At 38.9% G+C, this 15,825-nt stretch overlaps 1 protein-coding gene across 1 annotated transcript in view; it reads right to left on the bottom strand.

The window, feature by feature from the left end:
• The window catches only part of TCERG1 (transcription elongation regulator 1), a 54,825-nt gene that overhangs the window by 14,687 nt on the left and 24,313 nt on the right, over nucleotides 1–15,825 (bottom strand). Inside the window, 7 exon segments of the mRNA XM_038412361.2 lie at nucleotides 2,088–2,158; nucleotides 2,160–2,207; nucleotides 3,701–3,790; nucleotides 5,039–5,174; nucleotides 6,313–6,379; nucleotides 8,136–8,296; nucleotides 13,150–13,238. Coding sequence (XP_038268289.1) covers nucleotides 2,088–2,158; nucleotides 2,160–2,207; nucleotides 3,701–3,790; nucleotides 5,039–5,174; nucleotides 6,313–6,379; nucleotides 8,136–8,296; nucleotides 13,150–13,238 — 662 coding nt within the window.

Genomic DNA, 15,825 nt, shown 5'->3' with positions numbered 1-15,825 from the left:
TTAAAAAAAAAAAAAAACCCTCTGTTCTCACTATGCAGATAATTGATCAGTAAATTACAGAGAGGAGTTGGGTTAAGCAGACACAAAGAAGAATATTGTTCAAGACTTGCACTTAAATTATCTGTGCAGGTGTGCAGGTTTAGGAAAAAGATTACAATGCAACCAAAGAAAATAAATTTACTTAATGCATTGTCTAAAAAACCTTAATTTTTTGTGGATTAACACTGTAGTCCAGTCTATCCAGATATTTCACGGCTGTGCGATCTAAAATTGACATGCACTCACTTGCAGCCAAACTGTGGTAAGAATGACACTTGGAAATTCAACATCTGGTGTTAGTTAATGTAGAACACTGGATAAATTAATTTTCCTGCAATGAACATTATATAGTTTAACCTTATGACACACGAAGTTGGGATATTTTTAACACTATGAGCAGGTGCTGTAGTGCAGGGCTTTTCACCCATTATCTCTGTAGCATTTTCTTTACAGTTCTCTCACCTCCAGGGCCAGATTCCAATCTCAGATGTGCAGTAAATATAGTACTGCCACTTACCTCGAAAAAAAACACTACTGTGCTTTTTCCAAGATCTGATGCAAATCTGGCCCCAAGAATACGTGAGACACTTATAATCATACGAATGTGTTCATCACAGCATGGAAATAATTAGACTTGGAAAATCCCGCCTACCGTTGCTGTAGGGTAAATTAAAACAAGAAGAAAATTTGATAGCTTGTTCAAAAAGATTAGAAAGTGAATGTACAGCTATACTGAAGAACATGAGCTGTATAAAAAGAGTGGAATACAAACTTGAGCATGTTAGACTGGGATAGATGATTTTTTTTAAGTAGTTGACACCCATGGAAGTGCAGCAATGCCTTAGACAAACAACTGCCACTAGAAGATGAAGGATAGGGTAAAACAAAACATGAACTCCCTCATCTGGAGATTATATTCTTCCCTCCCATTTTTATTTTTTTTCTGTGCAAAAACAGTGTTTGTCTTGGTATACATAAACAGTCGCAGAGATAACAGTTTTAATTTTTCTTGGGTTGCAAAGTACTAAAGTCAATCATTCTGAAGGAATATTTAGCACATCCATTAATGTATTTTAAATACTCAAAATCCCACAGCTGCCAAAAAGTGTAATTTTACTGACAACTTCACTTATTGGATGTCTAAAAACAATGCTGATTGATGATTGTTTTTACAGATGTGAAGTCAATTATGCTGGTTAGCCTAAAGCCTGCATATGCCAGCTTCCAGCACATTTCAATGTATGTCACTGAATCCATGAAGTTGAAGTGAATCAAATGAACCATTGTTTTAACATAAAAGAATTCCTGTCTGATCTAGGTTAAAAGTGACACTGAAATACATTTAATGTAAAATATAATACTTATAAGCTATTAAGTGACATAAGGATGGTTATGAACTGTTTGGGCGAGAACTATGAACATGGGCAATTCAGGTATCTTGGCACCATAATCTAGAATATCTAGTATCCATGCTAAAAACACCAAAACACTTATAATAGATACACCGGGATGGCATAGATTCATTGTGATTTTTATACTTCAAAATTAATATTGTCTGTAATACTGTGTATGATATCTACACATCCACAAATACACGTTATACACTTATTCATTGAAGGTTGAAAAAAAACCAAAAACCCAAATACGCATACTGTGATGTTCTGCTACAAGGAAAACTTCTCACAGGCCAGTACGATCTACAAAGGCTACAAGAGCTACATGAGAACACTCACTGAAAAAAATAAGCCCTTTCTCACCACCCAGCCATGTGCTGTGGATTTTTTCACATTCTGAACCAGTGAATTAGAATATATAAAACATCACAAACCCCAAAATTCCAGCACTCTGTTGGTTAGGCAGCCTATAATCATGCAGAGGAAAATAATACATTTCAACAGGCCCAAGGTTTTTCTCGAGTTCATTTCCCCCTTCTTTTACAGTTTTGAAAGAGTAAGGAGCAAAAGGGGGTTAAATTGCCCTACTGAAAAATAAAATGTATTTTGACCTGGTAAAAGCTTTCACATGTGAATGTGAAATAAGCCACCTACCTTGAATTAAACTTTGCTTCTTCCATCATTTTCTTGAAATCCTCCTTGGCCTGCATTATTTTGTTTTTTTTTTTCCTTGCGCTCTTCTTCTGCTCTGGTCTTCACATACTGGTCAAATACCTAGAGAAATACCAATCAGACATAAGATGTACAGATTTGGAGCCATATTATCCCCTATGAAGGAAAGTAGGGAAAGGGCGAAGGGAAAGAAAACTTCATGTGTTTTAACTTGCAGAGTTTCCCCAAATAGTCTGTGGAAGGGTATGCCTGCTTTGGCCCAGCAAACCGGCAGATTTGACCTCATTTTAGTAGAGAAATCTCACACTCACGGATGGTCTCCGTATGACCCCTCGGGACCCGGGCCCAACATTTATTTCTCCAATTGCAGGACAATTCCAAATTCCATTTTACCATATCTCCCCAAGCTCTGCTAGTAGATGTACCCTGGCAGTACTCATATATCCAAAATAACCAATACCATTTCCCTTTCATTCATTCTTTTTTATATGTATATACACACACACACACACACACACACACACACACACACACACACACACATATTAGTCAGGATTACACAAGATGCCCATGCTTATATAAAATGTATCAGTTGTTAGGGGAAAGGAGAAGTTCTGTTCTCTTGTAAAGAGGTATCTAACAAGAATGGATTAATAATTCCTTCCAAAATAATGGGGGTGTGAAAGAGAGAGAGAGTGAGTGAGTGTGTGTACACACACACACACACGCACGCGTGCGCACACACACACACACGGACCCACACCATTATTTTGGAAGGAATTACTAATCCATTCTTGTTAGATACCTCTTTACAAGAAGAGAACTTCTCCTTTCCCCCTAACAACTGATACATTTTATATTAGCATGGGCATCCTGCGTAATCTTGACTACTTACACTAAGGGATTAATTACCATTATAATAGAGACCATCCATTTATGCAACACTCACATATTTGCATAGCAACAGTAATGTAGAGATTGGAATAGCTTCTGTAATACACTCAGAATCCATTCCCAATGCATGTATGGGAAGTGTGTAATACATTAGTATTTGTCATCGTATGAACGTTTCCCCCCCATAACTTGTTTGTTAACCTGAGACTTATTTGGAGGATTTAAATATACTAATATAAAAATAAAAAGTTGAAACATTTCTGGGTAATATGTTAAGAAAAGGGACTTATTCCTCTCCTAGGCTTTTCAAGTGTTTTCACTTTTCTTCCTTCATCTAGGGAAAGGATTCCTGGACTGAGCCTGCCTTATAATAAAGCATGAGCTTGAATTTTTCATTGCTCAGATTTTTAATGTGTTCGTTACTCATTTTATTAATATTTTGGTGTGACAATGAAGATGCTCTCTGCTGCACCTCTTTTTTGGCAGCCACCTAACCATATATAACTTTCATTGCATCAGGAAATAAATCTTACCATCAGAGAAAGTACCAGCTCCTGCTCTCTTTGTTGAAAATAAAGCATTTAAAAAAAAAAAAAGACATTTGCAACACAGGTCCCCGAAGGGGAGGTTTTAAAGCACTATACTTTCAAAGATTATTTTTAATGATGTGTGTCTTGAAGTTAATTAACCTTTTCTATTACCTGTTTCCTTTCTTTAGGATTGAGAAGCAAGTACCGAGGATCGAAAACTATCTTGTGCAGCTCCTTCTCCCAGGTTGAAAAGGCAGAAACCTTTAAAAAGTAAAAGACAGACAGGATTTTGCCTGGTAATTAAGTTCCCCTAAAGATACAAAGGTTGTGTATTTTGCTTGAAATCTACAGGACATCTGTTAAAAAGAAGACATAACCGAAATCCATCCTGAAGTTTTCATCACTAATAGATGACAAGCGGTGGGAGGTTAGCATGGCAAATTTCCACACTAATTGGCTCTGAAAACTTCTACATAATTACACAGAAGTAACACACATCTAATTACTCATTAAAATAACCACTACTGTGTGGCATTTAAAAATCACTACATCAGAAGAGAACCTTCAAGCTTTGCATTTTGATTTCCTATGACTGCTCTGTTCCTTTGCTAAACGTTCTGAGTTTTTAAACTAAAAGTTTCTCATACACAAATGGATCTTTGTATTGAAAAAATGCTATCTGTAAGCTGACCTCAATGGAGCTTTTTTGTAATAACCCATAAAATGCCACTGCCATGGATCAAAACAAAAGATGTACAGGCATCACTTCAAATTTGGAACCTCTTCTCTTTTCCTAGAATGATAACAATGTTTATATGCAAGTCAATGCATCTATAAAAGTCAATTGGGATTGAACAAGCCTCAAACTTAGTTTAATTAAAAAAGAAATGGCTAGTTTTCCACATTAACAGAATAGTCTAAGGAAAGATGAGGCGAAACTTTTTCTCCTTTCATGATGTGATTATGGGAAGATTTTAAAAGAACAAACAGGAACGAGGTGCTCAACTCCCACTGATTTTCAATGGGTACTGGGTGCCTAATATGACTTTTGTGCCTCTGAAAAATCTCCACCACCCTACCTATGTTTTGACCTGTCAATATACTACATACTTTTTTAAATAGAAAAGTCTTCGGGGCAGGGATTTATCCCCTTCTCTTTGCTGTACATCAGCAGCACACTGTTGAAACTTGAAAACTAACATCGGAAAATTAAATATAAAACAAAATCTCGCTAATTCACACTGATTGTGGCGTAAAGAATTGGGAGGTATGAAAGGAAATAATTCATCACAGAATATTTGGTTCACTTATTTTGACAACTTAGTTCAGTTTTAATTATTTAGGATAACTGTGATGATTTTAGTAATCACAGCCCCTGCTGATATTCAATCTTTCCTCAGAAGTGGAATGAGATTGCTTTTGCATGTCTGAGAATTATTAGGCTTGCAAATTAGCAAAGTAAGAATTAGCAAGGTTCTACTTTATTGCCAAAAGGATAGTTCCTCTGACCCCTCTCTCTAGCAGCATATCCTTGAATTGTTTCATTCGAGCCTCCAGTGGGACAATAGCCCTCTCACGTGCAGCTTTAATTTCAGCTTCCATGGCAGCCTCCTTGTCTGAATCAATGTCTTTGTTGTCATCTTTCCTGTAAAAATGAAACATCCTCTTAGAAGTGATGTTAACACTGCAGTTAAGAAATCTAACTGCATCACAAATAGAACAGAAATTTTAGATCATTCCAGCAATACAGGCTTGTACAAACCACTGCAAGAGCTTTGTCAAAGACTGACACATCAGAGTGAATAAACACAATCAAGGCATTCTGATTTTAAGAACTATCAAGCGAATCACAAATGAAAATGTAACATCACTAGAAAGAAAAGTAATTTTATGGTTAAAAGTTTAATCCATCTTTTGTTTTATACTCTATTTACATTCTATCTCTGTTAAAAACACCAGGATCTGTTTACTGAGTTAAAAACGACATGATTGAGCAAGTTTATAACATTTATAATGTACATCAAATTGAGTTTAAGGAGAGAACTGCCAAAAAAATAACTCCACCAAATAATCGACTTTGTTAAGACATTTTTCAAAAACACACTGCTCCTCTAGGGATATTTACTGAGACATTCTTGGTTCCCAGAAGTATTATTCTAAATTCTCACATTCATAACCAGGGGACTACCTCATGATTACATCAAACAACATAAAATACCAAGATGGAAGTAGGTATACTTGTAACAAGGCATATAGCTCTAGGAACAATAAAATTTTCCCTGGTTTTCTGTAAATCAAACAGAGCAAAAACAATCAATCACTCATGATGTTATAGCACAGTCAAAACAGCCTTTTTATAGAAAAACTCCAGCTCAAAAATCCATACTACTATTTTTTTTGGATACTTGTGCAAACAGAACGAACACAAACTGGGCAAATGAGTAGCATATGCTAATGTCACAGAACTGTATAATGTAAAGACAGCTCAAAATGCTCCTGAGGGAGCTCTGGCTATCACAGATAGCTTCTATCACAAACACATGTTTATTATTTATGACTCCCACAGAAGATGGAATTCTCTCTCAACACAAATTCTATCCAGCTCTAAAACCCTCAAACTAAGTAACATTAGCAAGAAAGGTAGCAGAAATCTAAAGTAATCCTGTTCAGTTGCACCCAGGCAATCCCATTGCCTTCAACAGGGTTGCATTAGTGCTGCTGAGACCAGGACGGAGCCTTCTATATCTAGACTAAGTCCATTTAAGAGTTTAAGATTAACTTACTTCCGCTTCTTTGTTTTAATAGGCTCATCATCATTTGTTTCCTCTGCTGATTCATGATCTTCTTTAACTGTAAGATAAGTTTCATTAACAGTCTTCCAGATGAAGTTCACAATTTATGCCTGAAGCTTCTTGCATACTATATAAAGCTGCCTGATCACAATTTTCACTATCTATTTTGAAGGAAATTAGATGCTATTCTTCATTCAGTTTTTAAGAGAAATATAATCAGAGCTCGGTAATTTTTGTCATTAAGGCATTATGCTTAACTCTCCATCTTTAATTATTCCTATAAATCAGATTGTTACAGCAAGCGCCAACACCCTGGTTTTGTAATATTAGCCACAAAACAATTCTCTTCCATATTGTATTTTCCATTCATTCAACAGAAGGGATTAGTTCTTATGAAATCTGCTAACTAATTGCATTTAAAATCCCTTAACAAGATTTAAGAACTCTATTTTCATTTGTGTTTTATACACTTTTTGCCAAAGTTTGGTCTAGCATGCAGAAAATACAACAGAACCATAAATATACAAACTAAAATGCTGAACTCATTCATTTCAGTGAGATTAAGTAATCGAACTATCATCCCTAAACCCAGCAAGAAGCCCAGGGGACTGTGTAGGTGACCCACGTTCCTTCCCCTGTGGATCTGACTGTAGGACTGGGATGCACTTTAATATAAATTGGAAGAAAACACATCATCAGCTGTTATCAAACAGTGGATCACCACTCCATTTCATTGGGATCACCAGGGCAGAGAGCTGCAAGCGGGAACTCCTCAAGGGGTGCTGGAGCCCTGAGTCCCAAGCCCCAGGCCTGGCTGAAGCCCCGAGCCCTGTGCCCTGAGTGGGGCTGAAGGTAGAGGGTAGCAATTCTTTCTAGAGGGAGGGAGGGTGGGAGGAGGTCATGATTTTTTTCTTTTAAGTCCAAACGGCTCACCAGCACAAAAAGTTTGAGAAACACTGCATTACATGATTTGTGGTCAGTTTTATATTTTAAAAGGAATTAAACATCTACCTCACATTTCCAAAAAAAATTGAGGCTAAAACGTGCCTTTATAAATGCTTCATAGAGCCCATTTATATCTTCTAATTGCAAAGTAATATTTTGCACTACTGTTTTTAGAATTAAATCATCACCGTTATATCTCTCCTCCAAAGAATATCTCTCCTCCTTCCCCCCTAAATGTGCAAGTCTATCATTCTTGGATGATTTATTAGAAATTATGTCCAAAATAGTCTTACTTCAGTAGCTTCCTAATGAAAACAATGCTGCCCAACCTCCAGAAATAACCAATTTCTGATCTCTGCAGAATTTTATTTCAGTCAACATTAATTTAATTCCCTTCTTTCGATGCTCCAGTATTTTACTGTCTTATCTTTGTGATTAGATCTTTGTCTACTTTTTGTTGGCCTGAAAATCTATTCCTGTTTCCTATAATTTTTTTAACCATTTCTACGTTTCTTCTCAATAAAGACTGTTTATTCCTTTAGTCTGTTTTCATACATATTTTCTTTTATCAGACATAACATTTCTCCTGTCATTAACATCCCCTTTATTCTCTTGGACTTTTTTTCTAAGCACTTTATATATCTGCAATTTACTATCCCAATCAGCTTCTTAACTTAGTTGTCTCCGATTTCATAATTACACCTCATTTTTCAAAGTCGGCTTACAGTTCTATCACTTATTTTTTATGCTCATTTTGAAAATAAGCACAAAATGGAGCTTGTGTGAAAAGTTGTTCATTGTCTCTCTATTAATCCTATGAAGGTGGTGATGGGGAGAATGGGGACTAATAATGATGATTTTCCTCTTACTTTGTTTCTTTCCTTCTTCCATTCCTTTTTTGTGAGGAGGTTCCTGAATAATTTTGTCCACATCAGCTCTTCCGATTAAGTCCTCTGGCCGGTCCCACATAGAGAGACGAGTGGTTGGGTTGTAGAAAAAAACCCGCTCATCACCAGTCCATACCACACACCTAAGAATTTTGAAACAGAGAATGCACATGCACCAAGTTCAATTTTATCTATATTCATTTTATATGCCTGTTTTACAACACCCATGAAAACTGAAAATATGAAGTCACCCAGAAAAAAGACAATGCTTTCTAATATTGCCCTGCAAAGCATTTAGATTTCTAATCTATTCCAGCTATTCACTATCCACTTTACAGAAACAGAGGAAAACTAACAGATGCTAAATGAATGATACTGCACTTCAACATGGTTAAAAACCCACACACACTCACCAATCACCAGTAGAGAACTTTCTCTGGCAAGTGGCCTAAAACTTTCAGTTTCTGCAGAATATAAGTTTGTTAAAAAACGCAGCTTTATAATGTTGCAAAGCTAACCTTCCAAATGAGAAACACAGTACCATCCTACTCACTCAGCAATAGAGCTGTGATTCTGCATTTGATACTAATGCTTTCTCAACCACCAAAGAGTAAAACTGAAAACATTAAAGTGTCACTGCTACTGATCAAAACCCTGTGGGGGAAGTAAAACTGACTGGAGCCTAGTCAATTTTCATTCTGCAGCTGCTGCTTCATAGAACTATATGCAGCATTAGAGAAGCATGAGGAAATAGCCATAGGGGAAGACATTAAAAAAAACCCATACACCAACAGATTGGAAGAGTTGAGTTCTGTGGGAGAGAAGGGGAGCCACTTCTGAGTGCATCTGTCCTCTAACAAATCTGTGTTTGTTGTTTCCACCAAATATGTAAAAGTCTAGCCTGAACTACATCTCCATTTAGGAAATAATGTGCCTTGTATTATTTTGGTCTAGCTCCCATTCATGTGATTGATTTTCTGTTCTGGTGAGCTCACTTGCTACTACGCTACAGGATACCAGAATGTAGGTCATAGTCTAGTCTAGGTTATATTTAACACAACTGCAAGATATATCCATTTTCCCTGAAGAGAACTGAAGGACTGATTTTCCCTGGTAGTTTATGTAATAGGCCTCAAAGCTCAAAAATCGAATTTTACCAACATGTTTACCAAAAGACAGAGAAAATCCAATACCACTCTAGAAAAGTATTAGGTCTAGAAGTCTGAAGCAGATATTAGTACTAAGGAACCTTCTATCTCCTCTACCTTGATAAAGTCACCAGATGGGAAAATTCAATCCTAACACTGCTCTCTGAAATTTACAGACCATGCTCTGAAGCGAAAACTGCTGCTTTACTATGTTAGTGGTTACAGAGGTAGCCTTACATGGAGACTTGACTTTAATTGTTTTAAGTCCCAGCTATTAAAGAGACATCAATGGTTAAACCAGACTTGCAAAGAAATGACTTTATTAGGCTCCTTTATTTAGGCACAAAGAATGGTTACTTATCTTACAGTAACTGTGGATCTATAAGAGGTTATCAGAGGTTCTCAAATCATGGTCCGCGGACCACCAGTGGTCCGCAAGCGCCATTCAGGTGGTCTGCGGATAGTTCCCTCTAAGGTGCACGCTTGGGTGGCCGCACATGAGAGAATGAAGGGCCACCCACCTAATTAGCGGAGCCGTGCAGGCGTGACTCCACTAATTAGGTGCCTGGAACCTGGAGAAGATGCACATGTAAGGTGAGGTGGTGACCCTGGGGGGAACAGAGGGTAGGTGGGAGGGGGCAGTGGGGTGAGAAGAGGCAGTGGAGGGAATCTGGGACATGCAGGGATGCAGCGGCCAGAGAAAGAGGTGAATTTACCCGGCTCCAGGGCTGTGGCGAGATGGCCCTCCTTCCCAGCCTAAGCTCTGTGGCTGCTATGGCAGGGGGGACCGTCGCCCCCGTCCTTCCCAGCCCCAGCTCGGGGGCTGCAACATTAGGGGAGAGAGGGCACATCCACTGCATTAAAAAGGTAAGACTACTGATATTGAAATACGAGTTGTAAGCTTTTATTTGTAGAACAAAAAAAGCGTTAATTATTAAGGGGTTTTTTTATATAGCGCTTTTATCTAAAGAATTTTACAATAGTTACCTAACGGTACAAACAGCATTTGGAAAGGTCATTAAGTGGTCCGCCGAGACCCTCAGCAATTTTTAAGTGGTCCATGGAAAAAAAGTTCAAGAACCACTGATCTAGATGGATTCCACTCTAGGTGCATGTGCACCTCATGCTCATGAGATCAGATTATTTTGTCAGCAGTGTACTTTAAGGCCACATCCGTGCTCTAGATGGACACACATCCCCATATCTGAGAACATAAATGGTGGCGCAGGCCCAATCAACTCTAAGTTCCTTTGCCAATACAGAATACCAGAGGAGTAGTACTCCGTGTAGCAGGGTCAGGAGGATGGATCATGGAATCCATGTGGACAACACGTCTCAAAGAATCACAGTTCCACTCTTGGTGACTAATCAGCAGTTGCCTGTTTGCTTGGAGCTAGGTACTAGAAGTCCTACTTAAAGAATGACTGTAAGACAACTCCACTAAAATGGGGATAATTTTTGGAGCCATCTACCGAAGAATAGTATCTTGTAAATGTGTGGACTGAGTTCCACATGGCTTCCCTATACATTTCAGAAATAGGTACATTCTTCACACAGGCCCAGCAAAGGTTGCCTGAGCTCTAGTGAAATGAACTCTCATGTGGCTAGAGGAATCTCAGTTGGCTAGCTTGTAAGAAATTCTTAACTGCTGGAGACCAGTTTTGATAATCTCTTTGAGTATACTGCCTGGCCCTTAAACCTATCAGCAAAGTCCCAAACAATCTAAGTCTGTTCCTAAATGTTTCTGTTCTGTTAAGCTAATATGACAATGCCCTTACTACATCAAGAATATGAAGTATTGCATCCCCTGGGGTTGATGAGGCTTGGGAAAAAAGACCAGGAGAAGAATACATTGGTTCATATGGAACTCTGAAGCAACTCTGCCTAGGAATTTGGAATTAGGTCTGAGAGTAAACCTGTCCTTATGAAGCACTATATAAGAGGGACCTTCCATGGGGGTCTGAATCTTCTCTCCCTTTGAGTTAGTGTAAGGTCTTCTAAAAAAGAAGGCTTCACTGATAGGTGGTATAGGGAGCAGGTTGCTATTGGCTCACGGGGGGACCCATCAACACTTAATATTATACTTAAGTCTCCCAAACTGGGTGAAAACCATGAATAAGGCCTTTTAGAAATCTAGGTTTCGGAGTTAGTAAATAGTCCAATTTTGCTGAAATGGGTGTTGCTGAAAGAGACAAAACTGATGCTGAAATGTTCAAATAGGAAACCTCTTTCATTTAGCTTTTAAGTCAATCTTGTGGAGAATTTCCTGCTTTGGAGCAGAATGTTCTGAACTTCAGCTGATTTGCTCCTTTCAGTGGATGTCACCAAATGTGGCTCGCAGGCCATAGTCTGCCCACCTCTGATCTAACCCCTCAAAATGGGGACAGAGGATATTGTCTTGTGGGAATATGGTTGCCTACTCCAGGACACCTGTACTCCAGTATGGGCATGACCAATGGGCATGACCAATAAGCATATGGATACTACACTGGTAGACACAGGCAAATAATGAGAGCCTGTTCCATGTGGGTATACCTAGACTGCAATTAGATACCAGCAGCTGACTCGGGCCAGCTGATTTGGACTGAGAGGGCTTGGGCTAAGAATCTGTTTATTTGCAGTGTAGACATCCAGTCAGGCTGCAGCCCAAGCTCTGGGACCCTCCCATCTCACCGTACACATATCCTCTAAGACCCATGCCTTCTCCTGCTCAAAAAGTAGTCTCTGAAGGAATAGCTGCTGGTAGCTCTGAGCCTACTCTCCATGAAAAAAGTTAGTAAAAAATACAAAAACAATTGCTTTTGTAGCTAACAGTCAAACTAAAAGTTAACTATGTAACAACTACACTAACTCACCACTAACTTCTAAAACAAAGTCGTACAGAAGCATGACTTCTGTAGGGGTTCTCTCTTGCTGCCGCAGGCAATAAGAAGGAACTGAGACATGCTTGGGCCTACTCTTCTCTCTATCTCCTTGAAGATGGGGGTAGATGCACCCTCAAAAGATGTTGATGGCCAAAAGAATCTGATCTCCCATGCACTGGGTATACGTGCACTAAAAATGAAAACCTGCAGACAACCACTTGAAAAAGAAAATGTTTAATAAAAAAAATATATCCACCAAGCAGAGGTACAGAGATTTTTCCACCAGATTTTCTAGTCTGTATTGTGTATATCCACCATATATTTTAATCATATCAGGAAGCCCCTTTGGAATACTGTGTATACATTTCTTGTAAATGGCAGACAGCTCCTTCCAATGGTCCCCATGATTTTCTTTCTTGCAGTAGGTTCTCTGAGCTACTATTTCACAGCATGATTACTTTCATATTAGCACACTGACCAGCAACAATTCCAAACTTAAGGGCTCCAATGTGGTTGACAGATATACATCCAAATGTCAAAGGATAGTCCCAGACTTCCTATTAACATTAAAATCTATAAAGCTTTGTCCTTCACAGTCCTATTTTTGCTTCCAGAGATTAGGCTTCATTACCCTCAATTTAGAGATCTTGCAATAATACTCTTAATATTACTTTGAAGTTTGAAGTGTATTTCATTTTAGGATTTCAAACACCTTTATAAATTTTGAGCTCCATTCCCCTTGTAAGGCAGGTATAGTGTTGGAACTATTTAACAGACAGGTAAGAGGCAAAGCAAATTATGTAATTGGCTCTAGGAAACACAGAGAGTCAGTGAAAGAGCCAGGAAAGAATTCAGGAGTCCTGACTCCCAGTCTCCTGTTCCAACAACAGAGCAACACTCCTCATCAACAACACATTTCCTGCAACTTACTACAGGGAAAGGAATTGGAATACCTAAGGTGTGGATTGGGGGTTAACTACATACCATGGGGTTCCAGGAATAGGAGTAGTTGCAACTGGTTTTGCTTTCTGAGCTGCTTTTTCTTCTTCAGTCATTTCTTCCTCTTTTGGTTCCTAGAAGGGAAAAAAATAAAGGTTGTAAGAGTCTGCCATGTTCTCTGTTCAGCTATTTCATTTATACCCAATTGACAGTAATGTGGAATTAAATTTATTTATTTAAAATAATGTTAATCAACAGCCTCAATTATATTCACAGAGTTTAAGGCAGGAAGAATCTATTAGATCACCTAGTCTGACCACCTATCTATCAAACATCACTAATTTTCACCCAGTTCCCCATATATTGAGCCCAATAATTGTTTTTGACTAACACAACTTCTGTTTGGCTAAAACATGTCTTACAGAAAGACATCCAGTCTTCATTTGAAGACTTCAAAAAATGGAGAATCCACCACTTCCCATGGTAGTTTGTTCCAATGGTTAATCACTCTTACTGTTAAAAATTTGTGCCTAATTTCAAATGTCAATTTGTCTGGCTGCAGCTTCCAGCCACCAATTCTTTATATGCTAGATTAAAGAGCACTTTAGTACTTGGTACTTTCTTCCCGTGAAGGTACTTAAATACTAATCAAGTCACCTTAATCATCTTCTCAATAAGCTAAAAAGGATTGTGCTCTAAAGCCTCTCACTGTAAGGCATTTTCTCCAGCCCTCGAATCATTTTTGTGGCTCTTCTGCACCCTCTCCAGTTTTTCAACATCCTTTTTAAGATGTGGACACCAGAATCATACACAGTAATCCTCTATCATTCTCAGTAATGCTATATGTTGATATAAATATCATCTCCCTACTCCTTCTCACTTCTCCCCTGTCTATACAGCCAAGGATTGCATTAGCCCTTTTTGCCATAGCATCATACTGGGAGCTAGCTACACTGAACTATTGTCCACTATGACCCCTAAATCTTTTCAGTCACCCCTTTACAGGATAGTCCACCATTCTGTAGATATGGCCTACATCCTTGTTCCTAGATTTACAAGTTTGCATTTGGCTGTATTAAAACACATTTTGTTTGGATTTCCTGGTGACCTGGGCCCTTTCAGATTGGTCCATATGATCATTATCTACCATTCTGCCAATCTGTGTCATCTGCAAATTTTATCAGCAGTGATTTTATATTTGCTTCCAGATCACTGATTAAAATACTAAGTAGTGTCAGGCAAAGTACCACGCCCTTTGGAACTTCATTAGAATCATCACAACGGATTGATGATTCCCCACTGATGCCTTCTTTTTGAGACCTGTCAGCTAGTTCTTAATCCATTTAACATGCTCCATTGATATATTGTGCTAATTATTGTAATCAGAATGTAATGCAGTACTAAAGACACAATGTGCGTGAAGCAATATCTTTTATTGGACTAACTTCTGTTTGAGCAGGAAAGCTTCTCTCTTTCACCAACAGAGCTCCTCAGGTCTCTCTAATGTCCTGGGGCCAAAACAGCTACCACAAGGCAGTACTAAGTCAAACATCTTACAAAAATAAATACACTACTTCTTTGAAGCTTATCAACCAAACTTGTAATACCTCAGAGAATGAAATCAGGCTTGTTTGACAAGACCTACATTCCATAATACTAGGTTTATTGGCATTAATTATATTACTATCCTTTAATTCTTTATTGTGTTCCCTATCAGTTTTTCCACTATTTTGCCTGGGACTGATGTCAGGCTCACTGATCCGTTTCCCAGGTCATCCCACTTGCCCTTTTGGAATAATGGCACAACAATAGTACTCTTTTAGAATAGTCTATAATTTCCACAGTATTTCAAGATGTATTAATAATTAACACAAGCAGGTGAGAGATCTCCCCAGCCAACTCTTTTAGGAGTTTTTGAAGTAATTTATCCAGGCCTGCTGATTTAAAGAATGCTTATCCCTAAGAGAAGTCATCTAACATCCTCTTCAATTACTAATGGGCCGGAAAGTACTTCCCTCTCACTTGATATGACTACATCTTGTGTGATAAACTCAGGACAGACAGCTGCGGGGGGGGGAGGGGGGGGGAAACAGACCCAGAAGGTTAAAAGGCCCTCCTCCCTATCAACTGAGGAGGGGTAACTATAGGTCAATCAGGTTCTGCTGAGAAGGAGTTACCAGTGAATCAATTAGGATCAGCTAAAGGGAGTTACCTGAGGTCAATTAGGATCAGCTGATCCCAACTAAGGGCTGCCTGAGACCTTTTTAATCCTTCCACTGTTGGGAGAAGAAGGGAGGATGAGGGAGGGAGGGAGGAGGAGTCAAGCTGCCAGTAGGCTAGGAGCAGCAGGACAGCAAGCCTCACCAGGACGGGAGGCTGCATTCCCTCCCATAAGGGAAGAAAAACAAGCCCAAAAGACTGGCTGAGAGAAGGAACGGACTGCCCCTGTGCATCTTAGAAGGACTGTTTTACCCAAGCCCGTCTCACCAACGCTAAAAACAGCTGAGGCTGGTGAGACCGAGAAGGTACCTTGCCACACGTTGTGTCAGGGGTGGGATATGTGAGCGAGACTTCATGGCGAACCATCTCAAGGCAGGATATATCACCCCAAAAAGAAAAAAAAAATGGAGGAGTTAGTGAAGGCATTCGTGCAGGCCACCGCAGCCCAACAAAAGGCTACCAAGGTTCAGATGGCTACCCAGAAGGAGTCAGTGCGAATAC

This window comes from Dermochelys coriacea, chromosome 8 (genome assembly GCF_009764565.3).
Source record: "Dermochelys coriacea isolate rDerCor1 chromosome 8, rDerCor1.pri.v4, whole genome shotgun sequence".
NCBI lineage: Eukaryota > Metazoa > Chordata > Testudines > Dermochelyidae > Dermochelys > Dermochelys coriacea.
The sequence above is the reverse complement of the archived record's forward strand: the minus strand, read 5'-3'. Positions and strand labels throughout refer to the sequence as shown.